The 26969-nt window shown below is 31.0% G+C and overlaps 1 protein-coding gene and 1 long non-coding RNA gene across 6 annotated transcripts; one reads left to right on the top strand and one right to left on the bottom strand.

Annotated features, from left to right (window-relative positions):
- Nucleotides 1-61: 61 nt before the first annotated feature.
- LOC121121914 (solute carrier family 12 member 2) lies at nucleotides 62-19048 on the top strand. 5 transcript variants are annotated; one of them, XM_071890124.1, is made up of 12 exons: nucleotides 14364-14526; nucleotides 14600-14698; nucleotides 14750-15281; nucleotides 15351-15425; nucleotides 15481-15556; nucleotides 15615-16253; nucleotides 16311-16748; nucleotides 16818-17287; nucleotides 17355-17861; nucleotides 17936-18102; nucleotides 18155-18388; nucleotides 18445-19048. In XM_071890124.1, the coding sequence occupies exons 3-12, from the start codon at nucleotides 14940-14942 to the stop codon at nucleotides 18578-18580; spliced, it is 3084 nt and encodes a 1027-aa protein (XP_071746225.1). In that variant the 5' UTR covers nucleotides 14364-14526; nucleotides 14600-14698; nucleotides 14750-14939; the 3' UTR covers nucleotides 18581-19048. The 5 variants fall into 5 exon arrangements, with proteins under 5 accessions (XP_040572842.1, XP_040572841.1, XP_040572840.1 ...); XM_040716908.2 differs by lacking the exons at nucleotides 14364-14526; nucleotides 14600-14698; nucleotides 14750-15281 and adding exons at nucleotides 62-402; nucleotides 1537-1662; XM_040716907.2 differs by lacking the exons at nucleotides 14364-14526; nucleotides 14600-14698 and adding an exon at nucleotides 12630-12757.
- A 2794-nt stretch (nucleotides 19049-21842) lies between these two features.
- Nucleotides 21843-24865, bottom strand: LOC121121916 (uncharacterized). Its single transcript, XR_005865621.2, has 2 exons — nucleotides 22279-24865; nucleotides 21843-22195 (listed from the first exon to the last, which is right to left on the bottom strand). It is a non-coding gene; the product is annotated as an uncharacterized lncRNA (long non-coding RNA).
- Nucleotides 24866-26969: the final 2104 nt, after the last annotated feature.

Here is a 26969-nt window from a genome sequence, read left to right as displayed (position 1 = left end):
TCAATTATAATTTTCTTTTATTTTAAACATTAAATAATACTATAAGATAAGCTCCCAAGTTAAGCTTCATCTTGTAAACATTGGATAAAGATAGGAAAATATTATAAAAACCTGGGATTGATATAAAATTTGTCTCAAAGCATTTTATGAATAGACGAGGGAAGAGTTCAACAAACAATCACCTTCATTCTTGTTTTACAGATATCAATAACTTGATTAGTGTGATAGAATAAACAGTCATTTCTTACAACAATCATGGAGATTGGAAATGGAGAAAAGGAGAGCGGGAGCAATACTGGACTAGGAGGAGTTGATAATCCAGGGTTCCTCTCTGTTGACAACGCAGACTTTAATTCGCATACCTATGTCTATGATACTCGGAGATCCCTTAGTGGAATGACGGTAAGACATAAATTGATAGCAATTTTGTAGATATGACAGAGATACAAAGAAATTTGAAATTCATACCAGGGGGTCAATTTCTATTTATTTAAATATTAAGTGTATAATAAAGTCCCTTTCTCCTTCTGCCCCCCCCACAAACTCCACCTATACAGACGTGGGTGGGGACTTGGATTCGTAACTTGTGACTCAACTTGAACTTAAGCCCATATTTTGAAGACTTGTAACTCGACCTTATCTCACAACCAAAAAACTCGCAACTTGATTTAGACTTGACTACTAAGACATGCACCTTGACTTGTGCTCAAATTATGGACTTAAAATGAACTCAAAAGAAAGCAAAGGACTTTAACTGTACTCAATAAATATCAGTACTATGTCCAGGCTTATTTAGGACTGAAGACATCAGTCCCTTCCAATTCAGTCTCAGTCCTGTACCGTTCAGTTCCGCATATGTGTCCTTTAAACATATAAAGTTCGGTCCTTGATGACTGTACTCAACTATATTTCTTGTTTATTCTTTTAATGAGTTCTTGTACTGAAAGATATAATGATAGTCCCTAAGACTGGATCGAATAAATAAGGACAGAAACTACATTAAAAAATATATTAAAGGATTCAAGGTCTTTGACTTGTGAGCAAAGACTTGAGACTCGACAAGGACTTGCAGTATAAGGACTTTTCCCCCACCTTTGGGCTATGTTTTTAAGAAAAAACTTATTTGTATTTAGTATAATATATTGTACATTTTATGAGATGGATTATAAGAAGTTAATTAAGGCTTTACATTAATGCCTTGGAGGGAGAAAGGACATCAATTTCTTCCTTCAATGATACAACTTTAATATTTGCTTCAATTAAATATGTAAACATAATATTGCAACTTGACAGAAAACTATATACTTATAAGTATACGTACACAAGATTGTAACATGAGTTCGTTCTACGCTTTTTAATAAGGAAATAATTAAAATATTTAGGTAGTACGTTATTAAATTAAAGTACTTACCTAGATATAATTACCCTTTCGGCAGGGCTGTGAACTGAACCTTTCAATGACGAACTCTTAATATTTTAATCCATTAACAATTACATATAAATATTTATTTTACATATGCACTTTATATTGTATAGGTAGATGCTCTTCCCAAAGAATCCTTTTACCAGGATATTAAAAACCTACACGATCCAGCCAATCGTCCAACCATGGAAGAATTAAAAATGGGACAGCTTGCTGGATTAGATAGAACTCCAGCTGTGGTAAGAACATGTTTCTTTTCTTTTTTTATTAATATAAATAAGTTTGACTCTTGGTTATTTATAAAATAATCAACTCTTGCTTCCTTCTATCTAAAAAGTATGTTCCGCTGCTAAGGGAGGTAAGGGATTTCATTATATACTATGAGATACAATTTGAGTAATCAGTGAGCTTATAAAATTTGGAAAATCTGTTCTTTTGAACAAATCTTGCTTATTGTCGGGAAAAAGTGTTTAAAAAAGTAACAATAATTTAACTTAAGTCCCATCTAGCTAGTAAAAATAATTTATGACGTCACTAGCTCTACTATGTATAGTGTTCCCTGACTCATATACTGCAAAGAAAGAAAGGTTAAGAGAAATACAAGGTTATGCCATAATGTAATCTGGCGTACTGGAATTTTCAATTTGATGTACCTTGTTTGTTGGTCAAGACAGACAGAGTATTACGTTATAGAGTATAAGATAGATAATCTAATAGTAACAATCACGGAAGGGGATATGTAGCTACTTTTGATCATAGTTATACACTTTGTCGTCACTATTTTGGGGAAAAAAGTAAAAATCTCCAGCTGTTCACAAAAAAATAAATTTTAAAAAAAATTTTTGAAAAAAAAATCAGATATTACATTTAGTTGAGAAAGATGTATACAATACATGTTAATTAAAAAAAAAAATATTATTTCTGAAAAAAATTGACAAGTTACCTTTTTTGAAAAAAAATAGAAAATTGAATTAAACTTCAGATATTAAATTTGCTACTAAAAAGTAAAAATTGCTTATTTTTTTTGGGTGCCTATTTTTTTCATAATTTAGAAAAGTAATAAATAAGAATTGGGCTTGCAAATTAAACATTATTTTCCTTATATTTTCCAACTTTGATTAATTGTCCCATTACTAATCGCAATCGAAATATTTCCTCCTTTCTAAAAAATTAGAAATGTTGTAAAATAAATTTATTTTCTTTAAAAAAATGTTTTTCGTTCAAATTTATTCTACTCTGAAAAATTTTAACTCTAAAATAAATAAATAAAAGTATCATCAAAAAAAAAAAAACATCATATACCATTATATAACTCCCTCCACCCCTACTTTAAAATACAGCAGATTATCAAATTGACTAAAATAAAAGTCAATTTATAAATAGCTAAAGGGGCCATGCAGAAATTACGTACGCAGGAAATTATGTAACACAAGCTATAATGAAGTATGAACATTAAGTATACTCAAATGCAGACATGGGGGGAGATCTCAAAAACTAGTATATTTACTTAATATATGTCCCTTATGATCAAAATCAAAAGAAAATTAAAGCTATGTTATTAAGCAAGAATCCAAATATAATAGGTTAATTTACTCTTAAATTTTACTAATTTCAAAATATTACTTCCGCCCCCTAAAACCAACACTGATCACCCCTGATCCACAGGGGTGGGCTGGAGAGGAAGTAGCCCCTCCCAAGTTAAGGATTTTTGTTTTTTTACTAGAAAACTTTTTAGTCAGTATGGGAAAAAATTACAATAAAATAAGGGTTATTTTTTTTTCAAAGATTTATTTCCTTAAAAATAGGACCATCGGGCAGATTATGCAGTAAAGCAAAAAATTTAATATTTAATTTTAGAAATTATTTGTGAATAGCTATAAGTTTAAAATAAAATCTCAAAACATTTAATATTTGAAATTTAATTTTATAAATTAAAAAAAAAAATTAAATATTCTTTGTATAGCTATATATTTTTGAAAAAAAATTCCCCAAAATTTGATATTTCAACGGTTTCGATCTTGGTTCAGCTTAATTGGTCTCGGCTCCGGTCTACACATACATAGTACACATGTTTTGTATAAAGAGGGCCTGGGCTAAAAATATAGTAGTGTAGGAGGACCTTGGCAAGGTAAAGTTTGGGAAACCCTGGCTTAAGAATTATTTTAGTTATCATATTATAGGGCCCCGACAAGCTTAGTAGCGGACCTGGATCCATAATGTACCTCACCCCTTTCCTCTGTTATTTACACCGTCTGGTGCCTAAAACCACGTTTTCAGTCCATAAGAACCCCTTATTAATTTGGAACTCAGATACAATTGTATCACCCTGGCAATGTAAAAAATCATGGTATAGGGCTTCAATTGCGCCAAAAAAAAACCTCAAAAATTGACTTATAAAGTTAGTTTATATATTGTATTTTCTTTGTATATTCTATAAAGAACAGAGGCACATGAACCAAGACTGATAAGCAATATATTGTGGTCTCGGTTCAACTTTATCGGTTAAAGCGGTTACGGTTCTTGAACTGCTCCGATGAAGGCACAACCTTGTCTAAAAGCCTTGAGCATAGATGAAGTATTTCTAAAAAAGCGCTATTGCAGGGTAATTTCATGTCTTATTTATAAAAGTTTTTTCAAAGTTCCCCCTGCAGAAAGTCTTCTAATTTATATTTAACTATCGTCATGAGTCTCTCTTTTACTCCCTTTTTGATATTTTTAGCAAACATTTTTCGAACAATTTATTTTATACCTGTCTTAGAAACTAGTTATAAGCGGTTGGCTCTTGTACTCGTATCCTTAGGGTTGTAGATCCTGGAGGTTTTCATATTTTATAACACTCTTAGAGATGTGAAAATTGTATTAATCCTCGTAAGTTTAAATTAAAATATATATGTTGGCATTTTTGATAGACGACATATCTGCTGACAGAGAACATTATTAAAACTAAAATCCTCCTAGCATGCTAGTAATGCATTTTTACTTACTTTATAAATTGCATCATAATTGAAGGAGACTCCATTTTGCGGGCTCAAAGTTGATATTGAACAAATTTCCAATAAATCTTGCTAGAACTTCCTCAAATCCTTTATAAATAAATAAAAAAGACTTCATCATGAATTGAATACAACAAGTATGTCAATGATAAATAGGGATACTTAGATTAAATTTAAATAATATCTACAGAATATCCCCATAATATGAAAATATTTGTATTATTTTTTGTCGATTAGGAGCGAGAAAAGTAAGATGATTAGACAAAATATCTTAATATTAATTTGGTTAAGATGGTATAACGATGAGATAAGATATTTTTAACACATTTTAGGGACTGATATAAAACAACCAGGCATTAGAAAGATATATTTTTTATAGACAGTAAGGCCTTTTATTTATTGGTCCCATTTTGACATTTAATAACTCACTATTTTCCTTTAGTACGAAAGAAAAAAAAATGTATTTATTGCTATAAAACTTGGTTTTGATGCCACCAAAATGGCCCCCATCAACAATGCTGACATCACACTCTATACGTTTGAATGTTAAAAACAGAGAGAAGATTTTGTTGTTTAGAACACTAATATCTTAAAGCTTTCCAACATATACTTTTTTTAATGTACGCTCACGAGTATTTCCATAGTTTTCACATCTCTAACAACTCAATAACACGACACGTCGTGATATTTATTCATTCACTCAACCTTTCCTCTGAAAAGAATCCGGGGGGAAAGGCCCAAAAAATAGGAGTTAGCCAATTCATCCCAACTCTGGAATTATCATTTAATAATTCATAGACATTCTGTAGAGCATAACAATAGCACATTCGAATTCAACCAATCAACGTTCAAAATACAGATTAGGAGCAAAGAAGAAGAAACATCGACAGCTGACAACCAAATACAGACTATATTTTGATGTTTGCAAGACATAGGTCATTAGATTACAACGGATTAAGCCTCTTTCTAGCAACGTGTAAAGAGTAGTTCCGCTCGCCATTCATAAACAGTTGCTTTATTCTAAGAGAGATGAGAGAAAGGGTAGTATTTTTAGAGCTACCTTTTTATTACATGTATGATTTACTATTAATATATTTCATTATTCTTGGATTGGAAATTTTTTTAATAAATAAAAAATACAATAACAATCTCTTTATAGACTTTGCAGTTTGCATTATAACGGAAGTCTTGCTTACACATACTACGAATTTGATACTAGAAGGGAAAATTGAAGGATATGTATGTATTGTACATAGAACTTAAGTGCAAAGCTGATTGTCATATTTACGCATTAATGTTCTAATGATATGCACTATGAATTACGAATGATAGCAACATACTACACGATGATGACAATTGACAGCTCTTGTATAAACAATGTACATAGAATGTACATTGTATGTGGTAGACTAGTGTTGGGTTTCGATTCAAAAATCTTATGCACAACCCAATAATCTCCTCTATGTGATAATGATAATTATCATTCAGAGAAATGTATAATTCTGTCGCAATACGACACCACTCCTTCTTACAAATTAATATAAGTAAACAACGATCATGCCCTATTGTTTCTAAAAGTGCCAGGTACTAATATCCACCTTTTATAATCAAACACCTTTACATCAACCAATACTACCTTCACGCTAAATTATTCCCTAGCACAATGGATCAAATGACCGATTCCATTGTTCCCTGGTTTGATCCTATATTTATATCTGTTAAGGATCCGAGTCGGTTTTCACTGAGATGAATATGATGAATAATAAATGTCGTACTATTTTCACTCATGAGTACTTAAATCAAATAATGAAGATTACCACAACTATCAAAAGATAGCTCAGAATTCACGAGCAAGTTATAGTCATTAGCGTTATAATTTGAATAAATATAATTCAAACATCAAATACATTTATCATCTTTATATTATTTTCTGACCAATTAAAATTAAAGCCAATTTTTCATTAGTGCTAGATGATCTCTTTATCTCATTTTAGCCAATATCCAAAGACTGTTGAGAACCTCAAATTTAAGTATTCATAAGACTATTTTGTAAACCAAGTATCAGTTCTCATGTTTAATGAATATTAAAATGTAAGTACTAAATTATAGGACTCAAGTAAAATTACCCATGTGGAGGGCCCCATCCCTGGTATTTATACTCTATAATTACGTCTCTAAATCCATTCGTGTGAGGAATGAATAATATTCATGTGATGTATCAAATAAAATGCAAGAAGTTAATTATGCTAATATATCAATTGGACATAATATGTGGCCTGCCAACACAAAAGCAATATAGAATGATTTAATCAAAATTATGTCTGGATTACACAGGACCAGTATTAACTATTATAAAACCTTATAGAGGACAAATTCCAAATCCGTATCTGAGTAGGAATTTGTTTATTTATTTAATTTAGAATCTTTTTTTTTTAATAAAAAGCATTCCTCATTTCTGTCAAATACATTCTTTTTTAGACAAGATTTCTTTCTTAAAGGCTGTGGCCTTTTCTACCCTTGCACAGAATAATGGATTTATTTTTTTAAATGATAGAATTGCTTCAGTAAACGTTACACTTACAGCCTTAATATAGCATTTTGCAATCAGAAACAAGTTGAAAGTTAATTACATATATTATATATATTCTTTAAAAATGAGAATATACAATGTAAATTACAAATGTTTTCATGTCGGTTAGAAAAAATTAAAGAAAAGGAAATGGATTGCGTCTACTTATAATAGGCTAGTATCATGCAAATCATTGTACTTATATGGCTCATCAACACAAAAACAAGGTAGAATGATTTATAATTACAATATGACGGATTATTGTCAGTTCGTATCAACAAATTACTCAAAGTAATCCTTTGGAGGTGCCCCAAATTGCATTTAAAATAGCAAAAATACATGATTACACTTTTAATAAATTAAAAATTAATCGATTTTATATTAAAGACCAATATAAAGGGCAAATATACTCCCATAAATCAAATAAAGACTTTAAACTAAAGATAACATTCTTTAGTATTTCAACTCATCCATGAAATTAAAATACAAAGCCTAAAATTGACTGAAATATGGGGCTGTATCCTACATAGTATTCAAATAATTTATTTGAGTGTGTGTATTTGTGTGACGTATGTCCTGCTTAGACAAACAATGATTAAAACACATTTATTTCAAAAATGGATACAAATGCAGACTTTAGACATAAATTAAAAGTTGTTCGGAATTTTGACTTACGTATGTTAGGCTATGTTTAATTCTGATTAGACCAGATTCCTGAGCTTTGAAATCAAGTTTAATTTTTCGCTAATAACTTGATTTTTTTTTTCATAAAACAAAATCGATATCCCTTGTCTCAAAGTTTTTATTATGCTTTGAGTTGTTGATTCGAAAATGCACCAAAAAAATTAAAACTCCAAAAAACAAATTATTGTACTAAAAGAAAAAGGGAGAACGTATATTATATAAGAAATAAAAAAGAAAACTAGGAAGAGGATGAGCAAGTTAATCTCAGTATGTATCTTCAATCTTCATTATGGCTGAAGAAAAAACATGGCAAGTTAGCAATGGCATGACAATAAATAAATTACCGAGTCAAACATTTAAAAAATTTGCTTTATATTTACCAAAATCAGTATTTTGACATGGTCCACTATATGTTGCATTTTCAAGAGTGTCAGAAGGGGGTGCAGGTTTGATTATATTGACATCAAATGGGCAGAATAAAGCAAAAATGTTGTATACGAGGAATTTTTACAATATAAATTTAGCTATTGTATAATTACAGTTTATAGTGAATCGTTTTAGTTGAGAATTTTAACATAAATAAAGTCTTTTTAATTTTTTAATGGATTTCTTACAGATAGCGTGTTCGTGCTAGTATGATATTTAAAAAATGTTGATTTATCCTTTTCTTGATTTTTGGTCAAGATTGTTTTTGTTCCGAACTAACTCACCACATAAGATGCAATCATTTTGATTCAACTCATCATAAAATAACTGGCATCCCTTGTTAGTTTGCTAGACTCATCAGTCGATACTTGTATGGTATTCCGAATTTCCCAATCTTTCCTCAAAAAAAAGAAGAAAAAAAAGCGCCAAATGAATTGGTATCCCAACTATGGAATGATTATAAAATCCTGCAGACGTGCATTTTATATCTTATAACTCTCTTAGAGATGTAAAAATTGTCTAAATCCTCGCGAGGATTAATAAATAAAAATTCTATACATTTTGTAGTAAGTTGGCAACTTTGATAGACGACATATCTGCTGACATAGAACACCATTACAACTAAAATGCTCCTTGCTTGCTAGTTATGCAATTTTACTGACATCATAAATTGTATTATAATTAAAGAAGACACCATCTGAGTTTTTCCAAGTTGATATTTTTACTATATAAAATAGAAAAATTTCCAATAAATATTGATGAAACTTCATCAAGTTACTTTAAGAATTTAAAAAAACAAAACCTGCATTAAATATTACTTAATGACAATGATAAACAATGATATTTAAATTAAATCAGAGTAATAAGTATTGAAAATTCTCATGAAATGTCTAAATTTGTACTTTTTTTATCGATTACCGATGAGAAAGAAGTAAAATGATTAGAACATGGAAATACGATTGTTTAACGATAGATACAATAACACAAATTTTAATGCAATTTAGGGTGAGATAAATAATACAACAAGGTATTAAAGGGAATATATTATTTATGGACCGTAAAGTTTAAATCTTTTTATTTTTTGTTCCCATTTTGACATCCAATAGTTCAACATTTTCCATAAACAAGAAGGAAAAATGATTTTATTGTTATAAAACTTGGTTGTTTAGGGCCCCAAAATGGCCGACGTCAAGAATGCTGACGTGACATGAAAATGTTCTATTGACTAAATGTTGAGAATTGTTCACAGTTCTTAACAAGAGCTCAATAGAATTCAAGCAATCCATTTTATGATTAGGGAAAGAGAAGCAGAAACATCGACAGCTGATAACAAGAAAAAGCTAGAAAAAAAATCGAAGCCGTAATTTAGTTGATCAAAACAATGGAAAATATAGTTTTTTAATCACTCTAGATCTTGCATGGGATTATTCTATAATCCTAAAAAAACTGAAGAGTTCCATAAAAAAATATATAATCAAATATAAAATACAGCTGTGAAGATCGATCATAAAAATATTTGAAGCACCGTCTATGTTGTTAACATATATCTATTTATTAGGACTACAATTTGAATGTTTTGGTCAACTGTGATGGCTTCAACTTTTTCTTTTCAAGGTTTTTTATCTCTTTGCAAAATAAACCGTAAATAATTTTGGTAGTGAGAGTAAGGCCGTGTGATGCAATCTCTGTTAAGTTGAAAGATCATGGATATTATTAGTAAAGAGGCGCTTTTTCGTACTGATGGTGAGTGGTGAAAATTAATCCACGTGATTTTTCATTCTTTATACATACAAAATGAAATTACAATGACTCTGCATAAAGGTTTTTGATTGTATTTCGATCCTGCATATGTCGTGGCGTCAACATAAAAATAATCTTGAACAAAAATCCAAAAAAGGAGAAAATCTAATAATTTTTTTTACTTCATTTCTACATACAGGCCAATATTTGAGTCAATTAAAGGTTTACTATTTAAATTAATGGGACGAGTTAAGATACTCAAGAATTGTAGCTATCGTTTCGAACATTCGTTTGATTAAAGATACTCATATTAGCCCCGATATGGCCCGGTTTGAATAAAATCCATCAACTTCTCATTTTTCTTATTTCAAGGATCCATTTTGGCTACTTTAAGTGGAATTTGCGGGCCTCTCAAAATGTTAATAATAATAATTTGTTCATAGAAATGGACGATAATTCGTCGAAGAATACAAATGTAATACACACTCAAATTTGAGATTGATTTTGTGTGGACGAGTCACATATATAATAAATGAATCAAATGAGGCATGAAAGAAAATTTCCTTCCTTTTTTTGTATAGCGTGGCCAAATAGAATCCCTACTTACTATGACGTCATATAACACCATTTTTGAACGATTGCATATAATATAAATAAAATGTTGTGTATAATTAATTTTTACTTGTCAATATTTTCCCCTAATTCACCAATATACTTAAGGTGATCTATGCAATGCATATTTGTCCTTTCGATCCACCTAACAAAATGACGTCATTGACTAACACACTTATTTATGACGGGATGTACCCCCCATTCCCAAATTTTATTATTATATATTTGTAAGCATGTGGAAGCGTCTATTGAAAAATGGAGGGGTTAGAAAAAGAAAGCAACCCCCATAAAAATATGCAGGAGAACGTTGTACAATGACATAGTAGTGATGTGTCAATTGCAGGCGAACCGGCTCTTTTGAGTAAACGACGATGAGCGTTGGATCACATCCACAATTCAGTTGTTGTTTTTTTTTGTACTTATCCCTGTCAGAAAAGTACCTGCATGTAAAATAATGTTTTAAAGTTTTCTCGTTAAGGTTGTTATATCATCGCCCAGGTGGGGTCAACAGTCTGTACCTTGTTGTTTAAATTAATTGTTTAAAAAAATGCCGAATACTGATAATAATTTTCAGAAATGGCCTCTATGTGAATAACATACACCTATATTTTTTTTTATTCGATATTATTATCATTCGGGGAGATGTATTATTTTGCCGCAAGACGGCGTCACTCATTGTTGCATTGTTTACTGACTAATATAAGTAAATAACACACAAGTGAATACTGACAATTTGTTATTTTTATTGTATCACGCAACTTTTACTCCGAAAAGAAATCAGAAAAGGCCCATAAGGAGAAAGTAGTTAGTTTGTTTTTTTTCAAATATGGCACTATTATTCATTTATTCTTCGGAATTATTCACAGCTTTACAGGAACTAGTTCTAATTCAACCAATCAACATTCAGAACTATAATTGAAAGAAAATAAACAGAAACATTGACAGCTGACAACAAAAACACTTTATGTATATTTTTGTGTTAACGAGGTAATGATTGCTAAACGTATTTTATTTGGTTCGAAAGACATTTTCTATCTGCTTTGTCTAGTAGCAGAGTAGTTCTTCAAGCAAGTTACAAGGGATTTTACAGTTGATAATGACAAAGGGCATGTTCCAAGTGGTTGTAATAAACAAATAAGTATTAGAACTACAAAGAAACAATAATACACATAAGATGGCGTCACTGTCCTCGATTATCAAAACAAACTACTAATAAGTAAACAAGGCTTATCGCCCATTGGCTAATACCATAGCAAAAAAAAAATCTGCGAAAAAGATTTTTACTTGCCCACTTGTCTTAGTTGTGCAAACAAAGAATATATATTCTGGTCTTGATCAAGTTTTGTATAGGTGTTGTGTTTGGTCTACTATTTGGTATATTATTTTAAAATCCGAGGGAAATAATCAACCATTTAAATGTATAAAATGTAAAATGTATTAAATGTCATTTAAATGACTGTTAATTACGGTGGAATCATTCCTGCTTAGCATACTAAGATTAAGAACTGAAGACACTGGAACAGTCTTTTGCATATGAGGTGTTACTCCACTAACACAAAAGTGTATAAAGTATTTGTCAGCTGTCCATATTTTTGTTCTTTTTTTATCAGTGTTCTGAACGTTGATTGGTTGAATTCGAATAAACTCATGTTAATCTGTGAACTATTCTCAACACCTATTGAATATTAATTCCATAGTTGGGAAAAATGTGCTAATTACCATCTGAATTTAAGTATTTTTCTGTTTCTTTTGCCGTAAAGGCTGAGAGATACAATTAAGGTAACAACGGTTGTCATCTACATATTTTTCTTTCTCTATTCCTAGTACAGCAATAGATTTAAATTTAAGTGATATAACATGTGTATACAAATCACAAGACTAAACAGTGCTAGTGAATTCATGAAGGTATAAGTGTTAACATGGAGAGCCGAAAATCTCGGCTATTCTGATCTGGCTCATTCAAAAGAGTTGAAATTTCTATCACTAATTGTCAATAATATAATAGCTAGCAAGAGATCGTAAACGCAGTTTTTTTCATTATTTTACAAGCTTATAAGCGCACTCTTTCTCTTTTGGAAAAAAATGGCGCGTGTTCGTTCTTCTTCTCAGCACACGTTTCGACGTAAGGGAACGAGGTAATTCGCCGGTGTTTTTATTTTTATTTTTTTATTCCACTGAGAATGAAAAAGATGCATGCTTTGCTTTCTCTGTATACTATATTATGCTAGTATGTAGTATTTCTGGAAGACAAACTTAGTAGTGGTGAAACTTCAAATACGATGTGTTATAATTACAGTGAATTTTCCCAATGTTAGAAGGCTTGGCCATGAACTTTACTACTACTAATACAACGACAAGGGGTGGGAGGGGAGGGGGCTTCCTAATCATTAAATAAGTATATAGCTTTAAAAGCTACAATCGGTGGTGATTATATTTCTTGTATTGTATCCATTCAGGAGTGTTTCAACGGTTCAAGGTCATTTCCTCAGGCCTCCCTTATTTTTAGCAATAATCTTTCATGCTATTTCCCCTTTTTTTATTACTTATTTGAAAATTGCATTAGTTTATCATGGACGATATGTTTTTAATTAATAATCCCCAGGGTCCTTTTTTTTTGTGGTTCTAACTCAATCTTAGTTCTAGAGTTGTGTCGATCCTTATATAGGACTAAAGAATGTATTCCAGTCTCGTTTCGGTCCAGTTCAATCCTGCATATCAGTCCTAACCCTTATTAAGTTCGGTTCTTGAAATTTAACCCATCTTTATTACTTCTTTTTTAATCAGTTCTTATACTGACAGTCCTAAGACTGGAATGGACGGACACAACACTACTTAGCTCACATGTTCCATCGAAACTTTCAACATCATTTTGTATCATCCCTCCCCCGGAGATCCATCGTTATATACAAATATTAGTGTTGAGACTCGGTTCAATACCAAATTTCTTTTTTCGGAATGGTCTAAAGTGATTTAACGAATATTTCAGACCGTAGACCAAAATTTAATCGTTTTCAAATTGTGGACTGTTTTATTTACTGCATCAATCTATAGTCCAACTTTCTTATCGATTTAGAATTATACAGCCCATTTAAAATCATATTATGAGGCTTTTGTGCCAATGTTCACAATCTTAAAACACCGCTGATGTCATCAATTATTCAGGTATAGAGCCTGCCAAACAAAATTTTAAATGACACCGATGTTTTCTTTGTGCAAACCGAACTTCTTTAGTGGGCCGAACTAATTCGGTCTTCTAAGAGTCATAGGGGTCTCAGAACGGTCTATGATTTTCAGACCGAACCCGAACACTAATAAATATGTATATCGGAACACAATATAATATGTGCTCCTGTACTCAATATTCTCTGTTGTTTCTTCACAAGTAAATTTTCTTTTTACAGAAAGGATCGATTATATTATTATTTAAATCTTGTTTTCCATTGATTGCCATAATTCAAGATTTAATTATCATACATAACATGATACGTGATGGTGCCTCGGACACATGAAATAATAATATGCTCCATCTCAAAGGGGGTAATTGAATCGCGTGGGACAATTATGACTATGTCTCTAGTACAAGATTTGAATTATTTACTATCAATTTATGGATCATGTTTTTTTTTTTTTAAAAGGAACTGATGAATGGAAGGATTGATAAGGCCTAACATAGGGGAGGGGTGGACTCATATTCCAATGAAACATGGGATTCGAAATTTTATGATTTATTTGTCAACGATGAGTAATTTTATTCTGAGTAATCCTTCAATAGATTAAACCTCTTCTAACTAATCAGTTATTATTTGTATATAGATGAATCTTTCTTTGGCCATAATTACACTACACCACTCTGTACCTATCTTTATTTGCTAGCACTACAATATTGCTTATTATTTATTAGGTATATTTTTCATAGGTTTAACAGTGTCGGCGTGTGTGTTGAGAATGAGTTGTTTTTGGGGTTGGATAATGTAGGAGACGGAGCCGCCTGATATTTTTCTTTCAAATTCAGAGTGTGTGTGGCTATATGTGTAATTTGTTGTATATGATATTGGAAGGTGATCTTCGGGTTTCTAGTAGTAATATATTTTAAGAGTAGTAGTAGTCTCTCTAGTACGTTATTTTCAATTTAAATACATATTATTATTGTAGATGAGAGAAAGAACAAATACCTTTAATTGGTTAGAAGATGTTGAAGCCGGCCGGGGGGAGGTTGTTGTAAGAAAAAAGATTCCCTCGTACAACATATTAGTATGTGAAGTAGTAGATTTCATGGTTGATACTCAAATCTGTTCATTACAGTTTTTCTCTCAAAGTGAGAAGGATCCAGGATCGGACTACTCTTGTACTATATAACTAAATATACAATCATTATTTAAGAAATGAGTAGCTAGTGCTGTTGTGATCATTAATCATAAAGAAGGATTTTCTGTACTTGCGCTCTGTGTGTGTTGACTTGACTTGTGATCCGCCTTAACTAAGAACGGTGAAAATGAGTAGTGATAATACGGAAACGAAAAAGACCCGGTTCTCTGTGGCTCCTTCTTCTGCAAATTTAGCGGAACAAGATACTGAGGGAGATCCTGAAACAAACAATGTTCCCGACCATGATAAAGCTGGAGGTGAAGAAACTAATAGTTTTCATCCAACGTATAGTACCCAATATTTCAAATCCTTTCGGCAATATTTAACCCGGGATGCTCTTCCCTCGGAGTCTCATTATAGAAATCTATTATCGATATCTAATCATCCTCGTAAATTTTCGCGTCCCACTCTTGAGGAGCTACAAGAGGAGCAAGCGGAGAATGGGCGGCTTTTAGATAAAAAGGATATGGTTAATAATTTTAATCCATCTATATAATATTAAAGATTTTATTAGCATGCTTATTTATATCTTTTATAGGATGATGTGGAGAAAAATGAGGAGGAACAATCCAAGGGTAAAGTGGTCAGATTTGGATGGATTGAAGGTGTTTTCGTAAGTTAATACTAATAAAAATGGAATGAGATGAATAATTACATGTATTTTTTAGATGCGATGTTTGCTCAACATTTGGGGTGTTATGCTTTTTCTTCGTCTTACTTGGGTTGTAGGCCAAGGGGGATTGAGTAAGATATTTTTTTCTTCCATTTTTAACCATTGTATTAATAAAGTCGGTCTTTTCAGTTCAAGGATTGGGAGTGATTGCCCTTGGAAATCTTGTAACAGTGATCACAACATTGTCCATGTCAGCAGTTTCCACAAATGGACAGATACGAGGAGGAGGGATCTATTATATGATATCTCGCTCCTTAGGACCGGAATTTGGTGGAGCCATTGGCATTATGTTTACATTAGCCAACTCTATTGCAGTATCTATGTACATCATTGGTTTTTGTCAATCCCTATTGGATATGTGTAAACAATACTTTGAATTAGAACACCTGATATTCTCGGATACGACAAATGACGTCCGTATTATTGGAGCAATCTCATTAGTCGCTGTTTTGGCGCTTGCTATCGTTGGAATGGAGTGGGTGACTCGCGTTCAGATGATTTTATTGTTTCTGTTAATTGGATCACAAATTGATTTCGTAGTTGGTTCATTTTTACCAACAAAAGAGGACGCCGCATATGGGTTTGTTGGGTATAATGGAACGCTGTTTGTAGATAATTTGAGCCCAACTTATCATGATTACAAGGACCCAGGTAACCCACCATCTTTCTTTTCTGTCTTCGGTGTTTTTTTCCCTGCTGTAACTGGTATTGTTGCTGGTGCTAATTTATCTGGAGATTTAAAAGATCCTGGTGTAGCTATTCCTAAAGGTAAATTATAAAAGTAATTCAATGATATCCTTTGATGGTTAATTACATTAATTTTAGGCACTTTACTTGCCATTATTGTGACTTTTATTACTTATATTGGTTATGGAACGATTATTACTGGAGTAATGCATACTGAAGCATCAGGTAATCAAACAGAATATGAAAATTGGATTAATGGAGTAGAAGGTGCTCTCTATTTCAATAACTGCTCTGGTAGACCGGCTGATGATTTTTGTCAATATGGTTCATCAAATGATCAACAAGCTATGGAGAGAATATCATACACTGGCTACTTGATTTATGCCGGTTGTTTTGCTGCAACTTTATCTTCAGCCATTGCATCTCTTGTTGGAGCACCCAGAGTACTTCAAGCCTTAGCCAAAGACAAACTTTATCCCTTCATTCATATTTTTGCTCCTGGTTTTGGTGCTAATAACGATCCTATTAGAGGGTATTTTCTTGTCTTCATCATTTCTATGGGTTGCATCCTAATTGGTAAGCTCAATACTTTTGATGCATCTAAACATAAACTGATATTATCATTAATTGTTCATATTAATCTAGCTGAACTCGACGCCGTTTCAACTTTGTTGTCAAACTTTTTCGTAGCAGCTTATGCTCTAATCAACTTTTCTGTCTTCCACGCTTCTATAACAAAGTCTCCAGGATGGAGACCCTCTTTTAAATATTATAACCAATGGGTTTCTCTTTTTGGAACCTTCTTATGTTTTGTCGTTATGTTCTTAATGGACTGGAAAACTGCCCTTGTGACATTCATGGTAATTATTGCCCTTTACCTCTATATTAGCTACCGAAAGCCAGAGGCTAACTGGGGTAGTTCAACTCAAGCTCAACAATTTGTCACAACTCTAAAAAGCATTCAATCCCTCAACGATACTCCAGAACACGTTAAAAATTACAGACCTAAAGTCCTAGTGTTTACAGGTCTTCCTGCTCATAGGCCTCCACTTGTAGATTTTGCCAATCTTATAACCAAAAAATTATCTCTCCTAATGTGTGCTCATGTTAATATTGTGAGTTCATGTAGTTTTTAGGACTAGATTGTTTTAGTAATACACATCTCTTTTAAATATTTTTTAGGGTGATGCACCATTTAAGAATATAGAACTTTTGAGGAACACGGTTCAAATGTGGTTTAGAGACCATAAAATAAAATCATTTTATTCTCTTACTCAAAATAAAAATTTTGAAGAAGGTGCAATTGCTTGTATGAACCTTGCAGGGATTGGAAAAATGAGACCAAATATGGTACTTTTTGGCTACAAGGGGGATTGGTTAGAGGATCCAAAGGGATTAGATGAATACATTTCTGTTCTTCATCATGCTTTCGATTTACATCTTGGAGTAGGGATTTTACGTCTTGAATCGGGTTGTGATTTTTCGAAAGTTATTGGGGAGGAGGAGCAACAGCAACATGAAATCGAGTTGGATGAAGAAAATGAAGATGAGAAGAATGGTAAACAAGGAAAATCTTTAGAACTCCAACAAAAGAAAGTACGTACTCGCAAAGTATCCACTGCTGTATATACAGGCATCGATGGGAATCCTCTCCCCAAAAATACTGTTCAGGACATCACTCAGTTTCAGGTTTGTTAAAGATACACTTTTGAGAGTTATAATAGAATAAAATCATTTTATCAATATATTATATACCTATATAGATTAAGAAAAGAAAAGGTAATATCGATGTTTGGTGGCTCTATGATGACGGTGGCCTCACTCTCCTCTTACCTTATATTTTAACAACACGGGCTCAATTTGCAGAGTGTCAGCTAAGAGTTTTCGCCTTAGCTAATAGAAAAGACGAACTTGACCGCGAAACAAGGAAGTAAGTTATAACTATAAAATCTTATCAAATGATAATCTATGGATTATTTCAGTATGGCAGCTCTATTAGCGAAATTCCGAATTGACTATTCTGATGTAACAGTCATCCCTGATGTCACAAAAAAAGCCTTAGATCCTACGAAGGAAGAGTTCAAGAAAATTTTGGATGAAATAAAACCACCTCTAGAAGAATCAGAGATAATCAGTCAAAAGGAAAAAACGAATAGGCACTTGAGGCTCACAGAATTACTAAGAGAACATTCTAAAAGATCCGAAATGATTATAATGTAAGTTATTCTTACATTTATTCATTATTGAGTAATTCATTATTCCCTATTTTCAGGACTTTGTCAATTCCTAGACGTGGGACAGCTGTTGCCCAACTATATATGAGTTGGTTGGAAATGATGACCAAGAACATGCCTCCTTTCTTATTGATTCGTGGAAATCAATCCTCCGTTTTAACATTTTATTCTTAATCTCTATATTTTCGTGGAGTAGAGATCTATTTCAGTTTATTTATTTATGCTCTGTTTTAATTATTTACTTTGTTACAACATAATGGTTTCTTATTCAAGTTAGAAAAGTTCCAGAGTTCATTGTAGTTCCGTCATTTCAGAATGATATGTTTTTTTTTTTTTGTTTGTTTGTTCATTTCATACGTAAATTATATGTAGGTTCTTCTGAGTATTTGTTACAATTAACTTACAGATAATTAATTAATTTACTCAATAAATTATTTGAAGATCCTAAAAAACAAATGAATAAAAGTTAACTCACGTTAATTTTTTCATATTTTTAAATAAAAGAAGAAAATCTTACTATTGACAATGGATTAAATATATATTAATATTAATCTATTTATTTATTTTTGTATTTGTACTTAAATATACTTCATATATATTATTTTTTTACAAGAAATAAAGCATTATATCAATATCTGTGAATGATACGCGTACTTCTCTTAAAGATTTTCATTCTAAATTCATACACAAATGACCAGAGAAACGCCATACAAAAAAATTGAACTAAATGAGAAGGTCCATGATTATATGACTGATCGTTCCATACTTTAGTGCCAGATATACGACTCCACAAGTATCCAAATTCGTATATAAGGTTGATAGATGCACAAATTCCATAATAGATCAACCATCGGAATAAGAGTGAAGGTCTATTTCTCCAAACACCAAAAAATAATCCAAGGTCAAATGATAATTCAATAAAAGAGCCAAGAATCTGAAGTAAACGGAGCGATGCTAAAGGTCCAATCATTTTAACAAGAGTACAACATGGTGAACTAGAACACTTTTCATATTGAAAAAAAGATATTGCATTCGTCATATCCAAACAGATTAAAAGAATTGAAACACCAAGCATATACTTCTTTATATGGAATTCTTCTTGACGCTTCGTTAGACTTTTCTTATTGGATTCTCCATCTTTATTCACCATCATGAAATCTTCTAAAGACGTTGAATTAAGTAACAAAGATAAAAATATTGATGTGTTTGAATAGAAGATTGTCGAGAAATGTAACATGATATCCAATGTTCATTATAGTTTTTACATTGGGACACCTCGTATCAATTTTATAAGAATAATAAGAGAGTAGAATATCCCATTTGGAAAAAAATTCATAACCTGAAAGTAATTCTACTCACACCTAATATTAATATTAAATGATCGGCAAATTTATTTTTGATTACATATCCAACTATGTACTAGATTACAAAGAGATTTGCTTTATTTTAACATATATTTAATCATAGAATGTAAAATTAAGAATACCAAATATATTTCTTGCGATATTGAATTAACAGAGTACCTAAAATATTAGAATAATATTATTACGTAATAATTTGAAGTGTTGATACAATTATTGTTAAGTTTAGAGCTGATATGACGGTGGAAGCAATTAAAATGCTCACCATGATTAGATTAACGTTGCAATGTGAAATGCATAGTCATGCATTTTCAAATATATTATATTAAAAAAATCTGATGATGTTGGTTAGGATGGCCTTAAAATACAATGGTTTTTTTACTTTAAAATTTTAATCTATTCTATATTTTATTTGTGTTTAAAAGTAAAAAAGTCACCAAATGTTGAGAAATTTACAATTTTAATCAAAATTTTAAGATACAAGTGACAGGGTATCTTAATGTCGCTCAAATATTACAACTTTTGGAGTAGGAATACATTTTTACTATTAAAGCCGATCGAGAGGGGGATAATTCATTCCCTTGAAGAAGTGTAGTGTCCTCCGTATTGAAGGGGAGAAGTTAATCTACTTGGCAAAGCTCCAAGTCATCTGTACATGATCCAATAAATGGATTATCACGAGTAAATCAACTGCATGTAAAATTGTGGATAGCTGATCTTGAAGATCCCTTAGGAAGAAAACGAAGGATATATTTTAAAGACTTAGTAGATAATATATCATGTTAGTAAAGATGAGATTAAAGGGACAGAACTGAACATTCTCAAGAAGAATAAACAAGGAAAAGAGTAACTGATAAAAAATAACGAGGATTCATTATACCATTATCTTCGAGATACAAAGATGATGAAACGATTTTTGATGTAGTGTAATAATTAATAGACATTCATTGGTGTTTACGAAACTAACCAAAAGAAAGATACTTGATACACCAGGAGGAGACATGTTACAGCAGGAGGAAACATGTAAAAATATTCAAGCATTTTTTTTTTTTTTTATTATAGTTAAAGCTAACAGTTTTAAGTAGATACTTATAATTACATATATAAGATAAATAAAAAATTTGCAGGAATTGATCCATAGTTAATAATAAAATTAAAAAAATATTTTTTTTTCTACTTACTGTGATCGATAATTAAAGTATAACATGAAACTACACAAAAAACAAAATATAATATATTTATATATATATATAGTACGAGAATACATAATAAAAATGAGCTCCTAATAAAAAGTTTCCTCCGTAGTGTTGGAATCAGAATAAATTATTTGAACTAAATATTGAAATTAATAATATTTAACAAGCAAATTAATTAATTGAAAAACATGCGAGACTGACATTTAATGAAATAAATTAAAAATCTCATGTTTTATAATAGAAATATATATCAACAAACACTTACCCAAAATGTTTACTTTTTGTGTCAAAAATTTCAATGCTAAAATTCTCTATAACTGTAAGCATTAAACAACCCGGGTTGTATGTTGACAAAAGAAGACATTCAATTGTATAAGAACATAGTTGTTGGATAGGCAGTGTAACATGTCTCCATTGTAATAAGTATCCTCACTCTCCCCTACTTATACTACACAAGAATTATTGGATTTAATGTATTTTTCCTTATCGTTTTTAGGAACCATACAATTGTACATATCTCAACTCTTTTCCCTACTGATACATCATTCCAGGAATTTCATAGTCAATTGTATTATTCTAATTTTCATTTGATGACCAATAATCGACAGTATATCGTGGAGTTAGAGCCTAAATATCTTATGTGCTCAAACCAAAATTATGGATTTTATTGAAGAAATATAAAAAATAGAGCTATTAGAACTTATTGTGAAGATACTGGAAATAAAATCTATGAGCAAATGCCTAAAATTGAAAACGAATTTGTAGTATTCCTCTCACTGCATTGTTTTGCTCACAAGAAAATGGTTGTAAGTGTGAATTATGACAATTCACCTTTTTCTTTATATATAAAGTATGAACTGAATCAGTAATTACTACTAATTATGGAGGGATATTTTATTCTTTAACATGCCTACTTAAGCCTCTTTTAAAATACACAGAGAGTAGAGGGGATAACAATATTTTTCTTTACTTAATACATAGATATCCTTAGATTATGAAAGCACATTTATCAGAACACTCTTTCATTCGAATATAATATACTGTGTTGTAGTGGAATCCTCTTTTTCCAAACTTGAGTTCGTCTAACGATTCCGGGATTATTCTAAAGTCCTTATGGTATCTTGCCCGAGTTGAGTGTGATTCATGAGTAGAAGTCTATAATAAAATGAGATGAATAGAACAGTCCGGGTGGTATCCAACTTGATAAAAATAGATGGAGACGATATCTATCACTTTACACACAAAAAATATCACTTCATTATTATTACATCGCTCTGAGATCGTAATTATCTCCTTATTCACTTAATATACATACAAAGATCTATTCACCCACGAATCGACCTCTTGCCATGCACGCAATACATCATCTATGCCATGGCACATAGATCTTCAGACGGGTAAAGCATATACTTTTTCAAAGTCCAATATGAGTCCATATCATGATACCTATGAGGCCTGATAAAAAATAAGGAAAATACTAGAATGAAGAGATTCTTAGAAGTAAAATAGTATGGGAATCAAAAGCTAAACTTCTCCTTTTCACCTCCATTGGTCCTGAGTAAAAAAGATGTCCCTTCCTCTAACTATAGATTTCCTTGTATGTAGTTATATCGTAGCATTGAAGGGATATATTATGTCATTTATGAACATTTTTCAATACTTTTATTTTAATTAAGAGAACATATATCATTATGTTAATATTACGTATATATTTAAAAAAATAAAGAAATGAATTTATACTAGAAACTTAAGAATATTAAATGAAAATCAAATAACAAGTATGATTGTGAAAGTAAAAACATCATTTAATTTGTAAGCAGTGATAATTGTTCCTAATACATATATATTATTTATTTTAAGTTTTTTAGTTCTAATTTTAATATGGAAGAATCTCAAGCCAATCTATTGTTTAATATATCTGGATACATAGCCTCTTCCATCATTAAGTTTTTCAAAATTAAGGATTGCGAACACACAACCTTTTTGAATTCTGAGAAATCTCATGGTGTTGAATTTTCTGATGAAGATCGGGATCTCATTAAACTTTTCAAGATAGTGTTAATAGGGATGGTCACAAAAGGGCTTCAGATTTATTATATGTAACTACGTTACATGCTAGTCAACTTTACAATATGATATTCTCTACGACCAAAACTCGATAAATTTTATTGACGTCGACAAATCCAAGGCGATGCTTTACAAAGCTATTTGTCAATATATTAGAAACAAGAGATTCCTCTCTTCCTATTGTGTTGTAGTGTGCTCAAGTTGGATTTATTTGATTTTGTTTACTAAAGGATTTAATCAAAAAAAAAAATTGTTTTATTCATACCTTCATTTAACAATACATTTTCATAATGTACATAAGAGATTTATAGGTATAAATCAAAGAAAAGCAGGATAACATATAGTTAGCTTTTAATTTTGAACGTCTGTATCTATGTCATTAATGCGTATTTTTAATATAACTAATAATTAAATATAAGAAATGTTGAGGGAAATATTTATTAATAATCTTTATTAGTGTGGAGATCCTAAATGTTCATGGGGGTAATATTCTAATATGGTGATAAACAATTAAGTTTTTTAGAAAATGATTAAGACTAACTAAGTTTCGAAATTACAATTATATTAAGGTTTTCCGATAGAAGTCTACAGAAGTTAAGATGTCACTTATAATTTTTTATCACATAATCACATTGCACTCAAAAATTCACAAAATCTATTTATACAGATAACAGCAAAATATAATATGCATTGCAGACAAAAGTATTGAGAAAAAAGGGTGCATATTCATTATGAGTATAAGATTGACTTCAACTTTTTTCCAAGGGATTTCTGCCTTATATACATCAATGAAACTGAAGGATTCTTAACAATGAAATTTATTTCTTAGAATATGAGACGAAAAAAAAGTCGACTTTGGAAGAAACATGCTTCAAGAGTTTCAACGAAGGAGCTGTGGATGAGAAATTATAACTCTTTGTTCCTAACTGGGTAATTCATTTGGGAATTATTTATTTTTGTTGAACTCTCCAGTTCCAAACAACTATTTATATGTAATATCAGAATAGAATATATATTGTAGACCAAAATATCGAGAAAAGAGAAGCGCTATTTCTTTACGAGTCTAGAATGATCTTGCACTTGTTATCCAATGACAAAATAGACTCAGTAGTAAAACAAAAATCAGGCGTGAGATTGAAGTGTCTAGGTTAATTAATTATCCGTATAGACCGCATATCACAAAGTACTCCAACTTATAAATGGAATTGATAAAACTCTGACTGCGATGAGTGATTTCTGCCTTATATACAATGAAAATACATCAAGGGCACTGAACGACTCTTGTTAATGGAATAGTTTTCTTAGAGTAGGAGACGAAGGAGAGTTGACTTTCAAGACTTCCAAAGAAGGAGCTGTGGATGGAGGATGAGAACTCTCTTATTGGGCCTTTTTATCGTTTTTGGAACTCCTTCGTTCTTATATGTAGAAGTATACGATGATTCTGTAGAAGATCTAGATGAATTTATCAAATATATATATAGGGACAATAATTAAAGAGATCAGAAGTCACTATCACAGAACTTCACATGAAGAGGCATTTGCACAATCAAAGATCCTTCCATTAAAGGGTACAAGATCCACTGACTGAGTGAAGCACTTGCTCAAGGGATCTAGTCTTTAGAGTTGAACAGGCCATACCATTGAAAAGAGTATCAATGGCGTGTGAATTGGATATTGGAACGGGAAGGATGGATGGATGCTGATCCATATATCCGTTTACTACGTCAGAGAGATCCATCCAAATGACCATGAATAAATTGTCTTTCCGACTTCTTCCTTGTCTCACTTCCCTCCTTTTGTTGACTGTTGTGTAATGGAATTCCAAGTCGTACCTTAAGCGTTAAAAGACTTTAGTCGTACCTACTACACGTCGTTAGCTTTATTGTACCACGCAACCTTTCCTCCGAAAAGAACCAGAAAAAAGGCCCAAAATCATTTGGTAGATAGCCAAATAACATAACCATACCACCGCTATTTATATCTTATATACTCATAATCACTGTCATATTATTTCTTCACCATTTTTAAAATAAATTACATACTGTATTATAATATTACTTAGTAATATTTGATGAAAAGAGCAGTTATGATAAGATAATTATATTATTTCTAAGAAAAATAGCCAAAATTTCTTCATAGAAATAATAAAATGGTCAAACATAAAAGAGTACTAGTTTGTCAATGTTATAGTTTTTTAACAACATCACCTGGTGTTTTATTTAACTCATTCATTTTGAGTTAGCATTTTAGATCCCCAAAAATTGTTTTTGAGACGAAAATGATGGACTCACTTCACTTACATAGCCAAAATCCAAGTAGAAATTTTTTCAAAGGTTTTCTAAAGTAAATCGTCAAAAAATAATTGAACGAATTATTTAAAAGTATAAATTTTATCTTCATAAATGAAGTATCAACTTCAGTTCGTGTTTGCACAAGATTATGTAGTATCAGTTTCATTCAAAATATTTAATAGGTATTAATCTTGTAATAATAAAATAATTCATTTATTATGGTAAACAAGTATGTTAATGTTGGGTGTCGAACTGGAGCTGATAGGAAACTTCCTTCAGGTGTCGGACTACATCGATTTCCCAAATTTTAAATAAATAAAATAAAACAATTTTAAGTAATGTATAATATAATTCTAATGAAGGAATAACCCAGCATGGGAAAATACCTTTTAGTGAGTAGAGTATTTACACACAATTCTTAAAATTATGAACCATGTCGAAAAAAGGATACATTGCTTTTGTTGAAGTTCATTGGATTCCACATTAAAGCCGACAGACATCCATTACACATAATCGACAAACATTTTTCTGTGAATTGGATGTTTGTCAAATGAAATGCTTATGACATAGAAGCTTAAATCATCCAACATTTTTAATGTTTTAATATTGATGTCATATTGATAAGATGCTGACAACTTATAAAATTTTGATGAGGCAACTACATCGTTGTATCGAGATAATAACGAAGAAATCATCAATGTTAAAACTATTTTACATACATCTTCACTTTCAAACTCGAATCTTTGACATGTATTAACTTAATTTAAAAAAAAAAAAATACTAATCTTAATAAATTTGCAAAATTAATTACCTTCATCTATCATCAAATGAATATATCGTTGGTAGCTGGATAATTCTTTTATTATTTGTGTTAAATATATTTTAGTAGAATCATTTATTCCACATTCTAAACTTAAAGTGCTAGTTATTCTTGTCTGATAATTACTACGACGTAGCGATAAGAATTTTCTAACACCATTATATAAGCTTGGCGATGTTCTAAGCCATATGACAGCCAATGATAAGAGCTTATTTGAGTAGTTCTCTTTATTTTGAAATAAAATAAAGAATTGTTCAATTAGACTATTATAAAATTCATTTGAACTATAAGGTCATCAGACATTTCTTCTTCTAATTCACTCATCAATTTATCTATTCTATTAATGGCTTTGGATTGAAATGATACACCCAAATTCTAATCGCCAAGGAAATACATTATTTTTAGCACTGTAGAAAAAAAAATTAATTTTTCCTTCAGGGCATAAAAGGGCATCGATTTAGAATTTTTTTTTACCTTATGATATTTCTGGTACACTTTTATCTTTGAGACAAAATTTCATTATAAGTTCTATTTCGTAAATGAAACTGATATCTTTCGGATGTTGCTTATTCATTGCCTTAAAAATAAGATCATCAAATGTGTTGTCTATTCTTAGTTTTAAAGTTATTTTCTTAACTACAGGAATATTTTTTTTTCAAGGCCATATAATTTTTAGTAGTACTCTTCTTTAATGGTTTATATTGGAAGAAACTGAAAGGTAGGGCTCAGGCTTAAGTCTTAGTGTTTTCTTTCCTTTTAGGAGTATAAAAATAATCTTTTTCGTTAAAATGTAATGAGCAAACTACAGAATAAGACGTATGTATCTAT

Source organism: Lepeophtheirus salmonis, chromosome 7, assembly GCF_016086655.4.
Source record: "Lepeophtheirus salmonis chromosome 7, UVic_Lsal_1.4, whole genome shotgun sequence".
Taxonomy (NCBI): Eukaryota; Metazoa; Arthropoda; class Copepoda; order Siphonostomatoida; family Caligidae; genus Lepeophtheirus; species Lepeophtheirus salmonis.
Note: the sequence above shows the minus strand (reverse complement) of the source record. Positions and strands in the feature narration are given on the sequence as shown.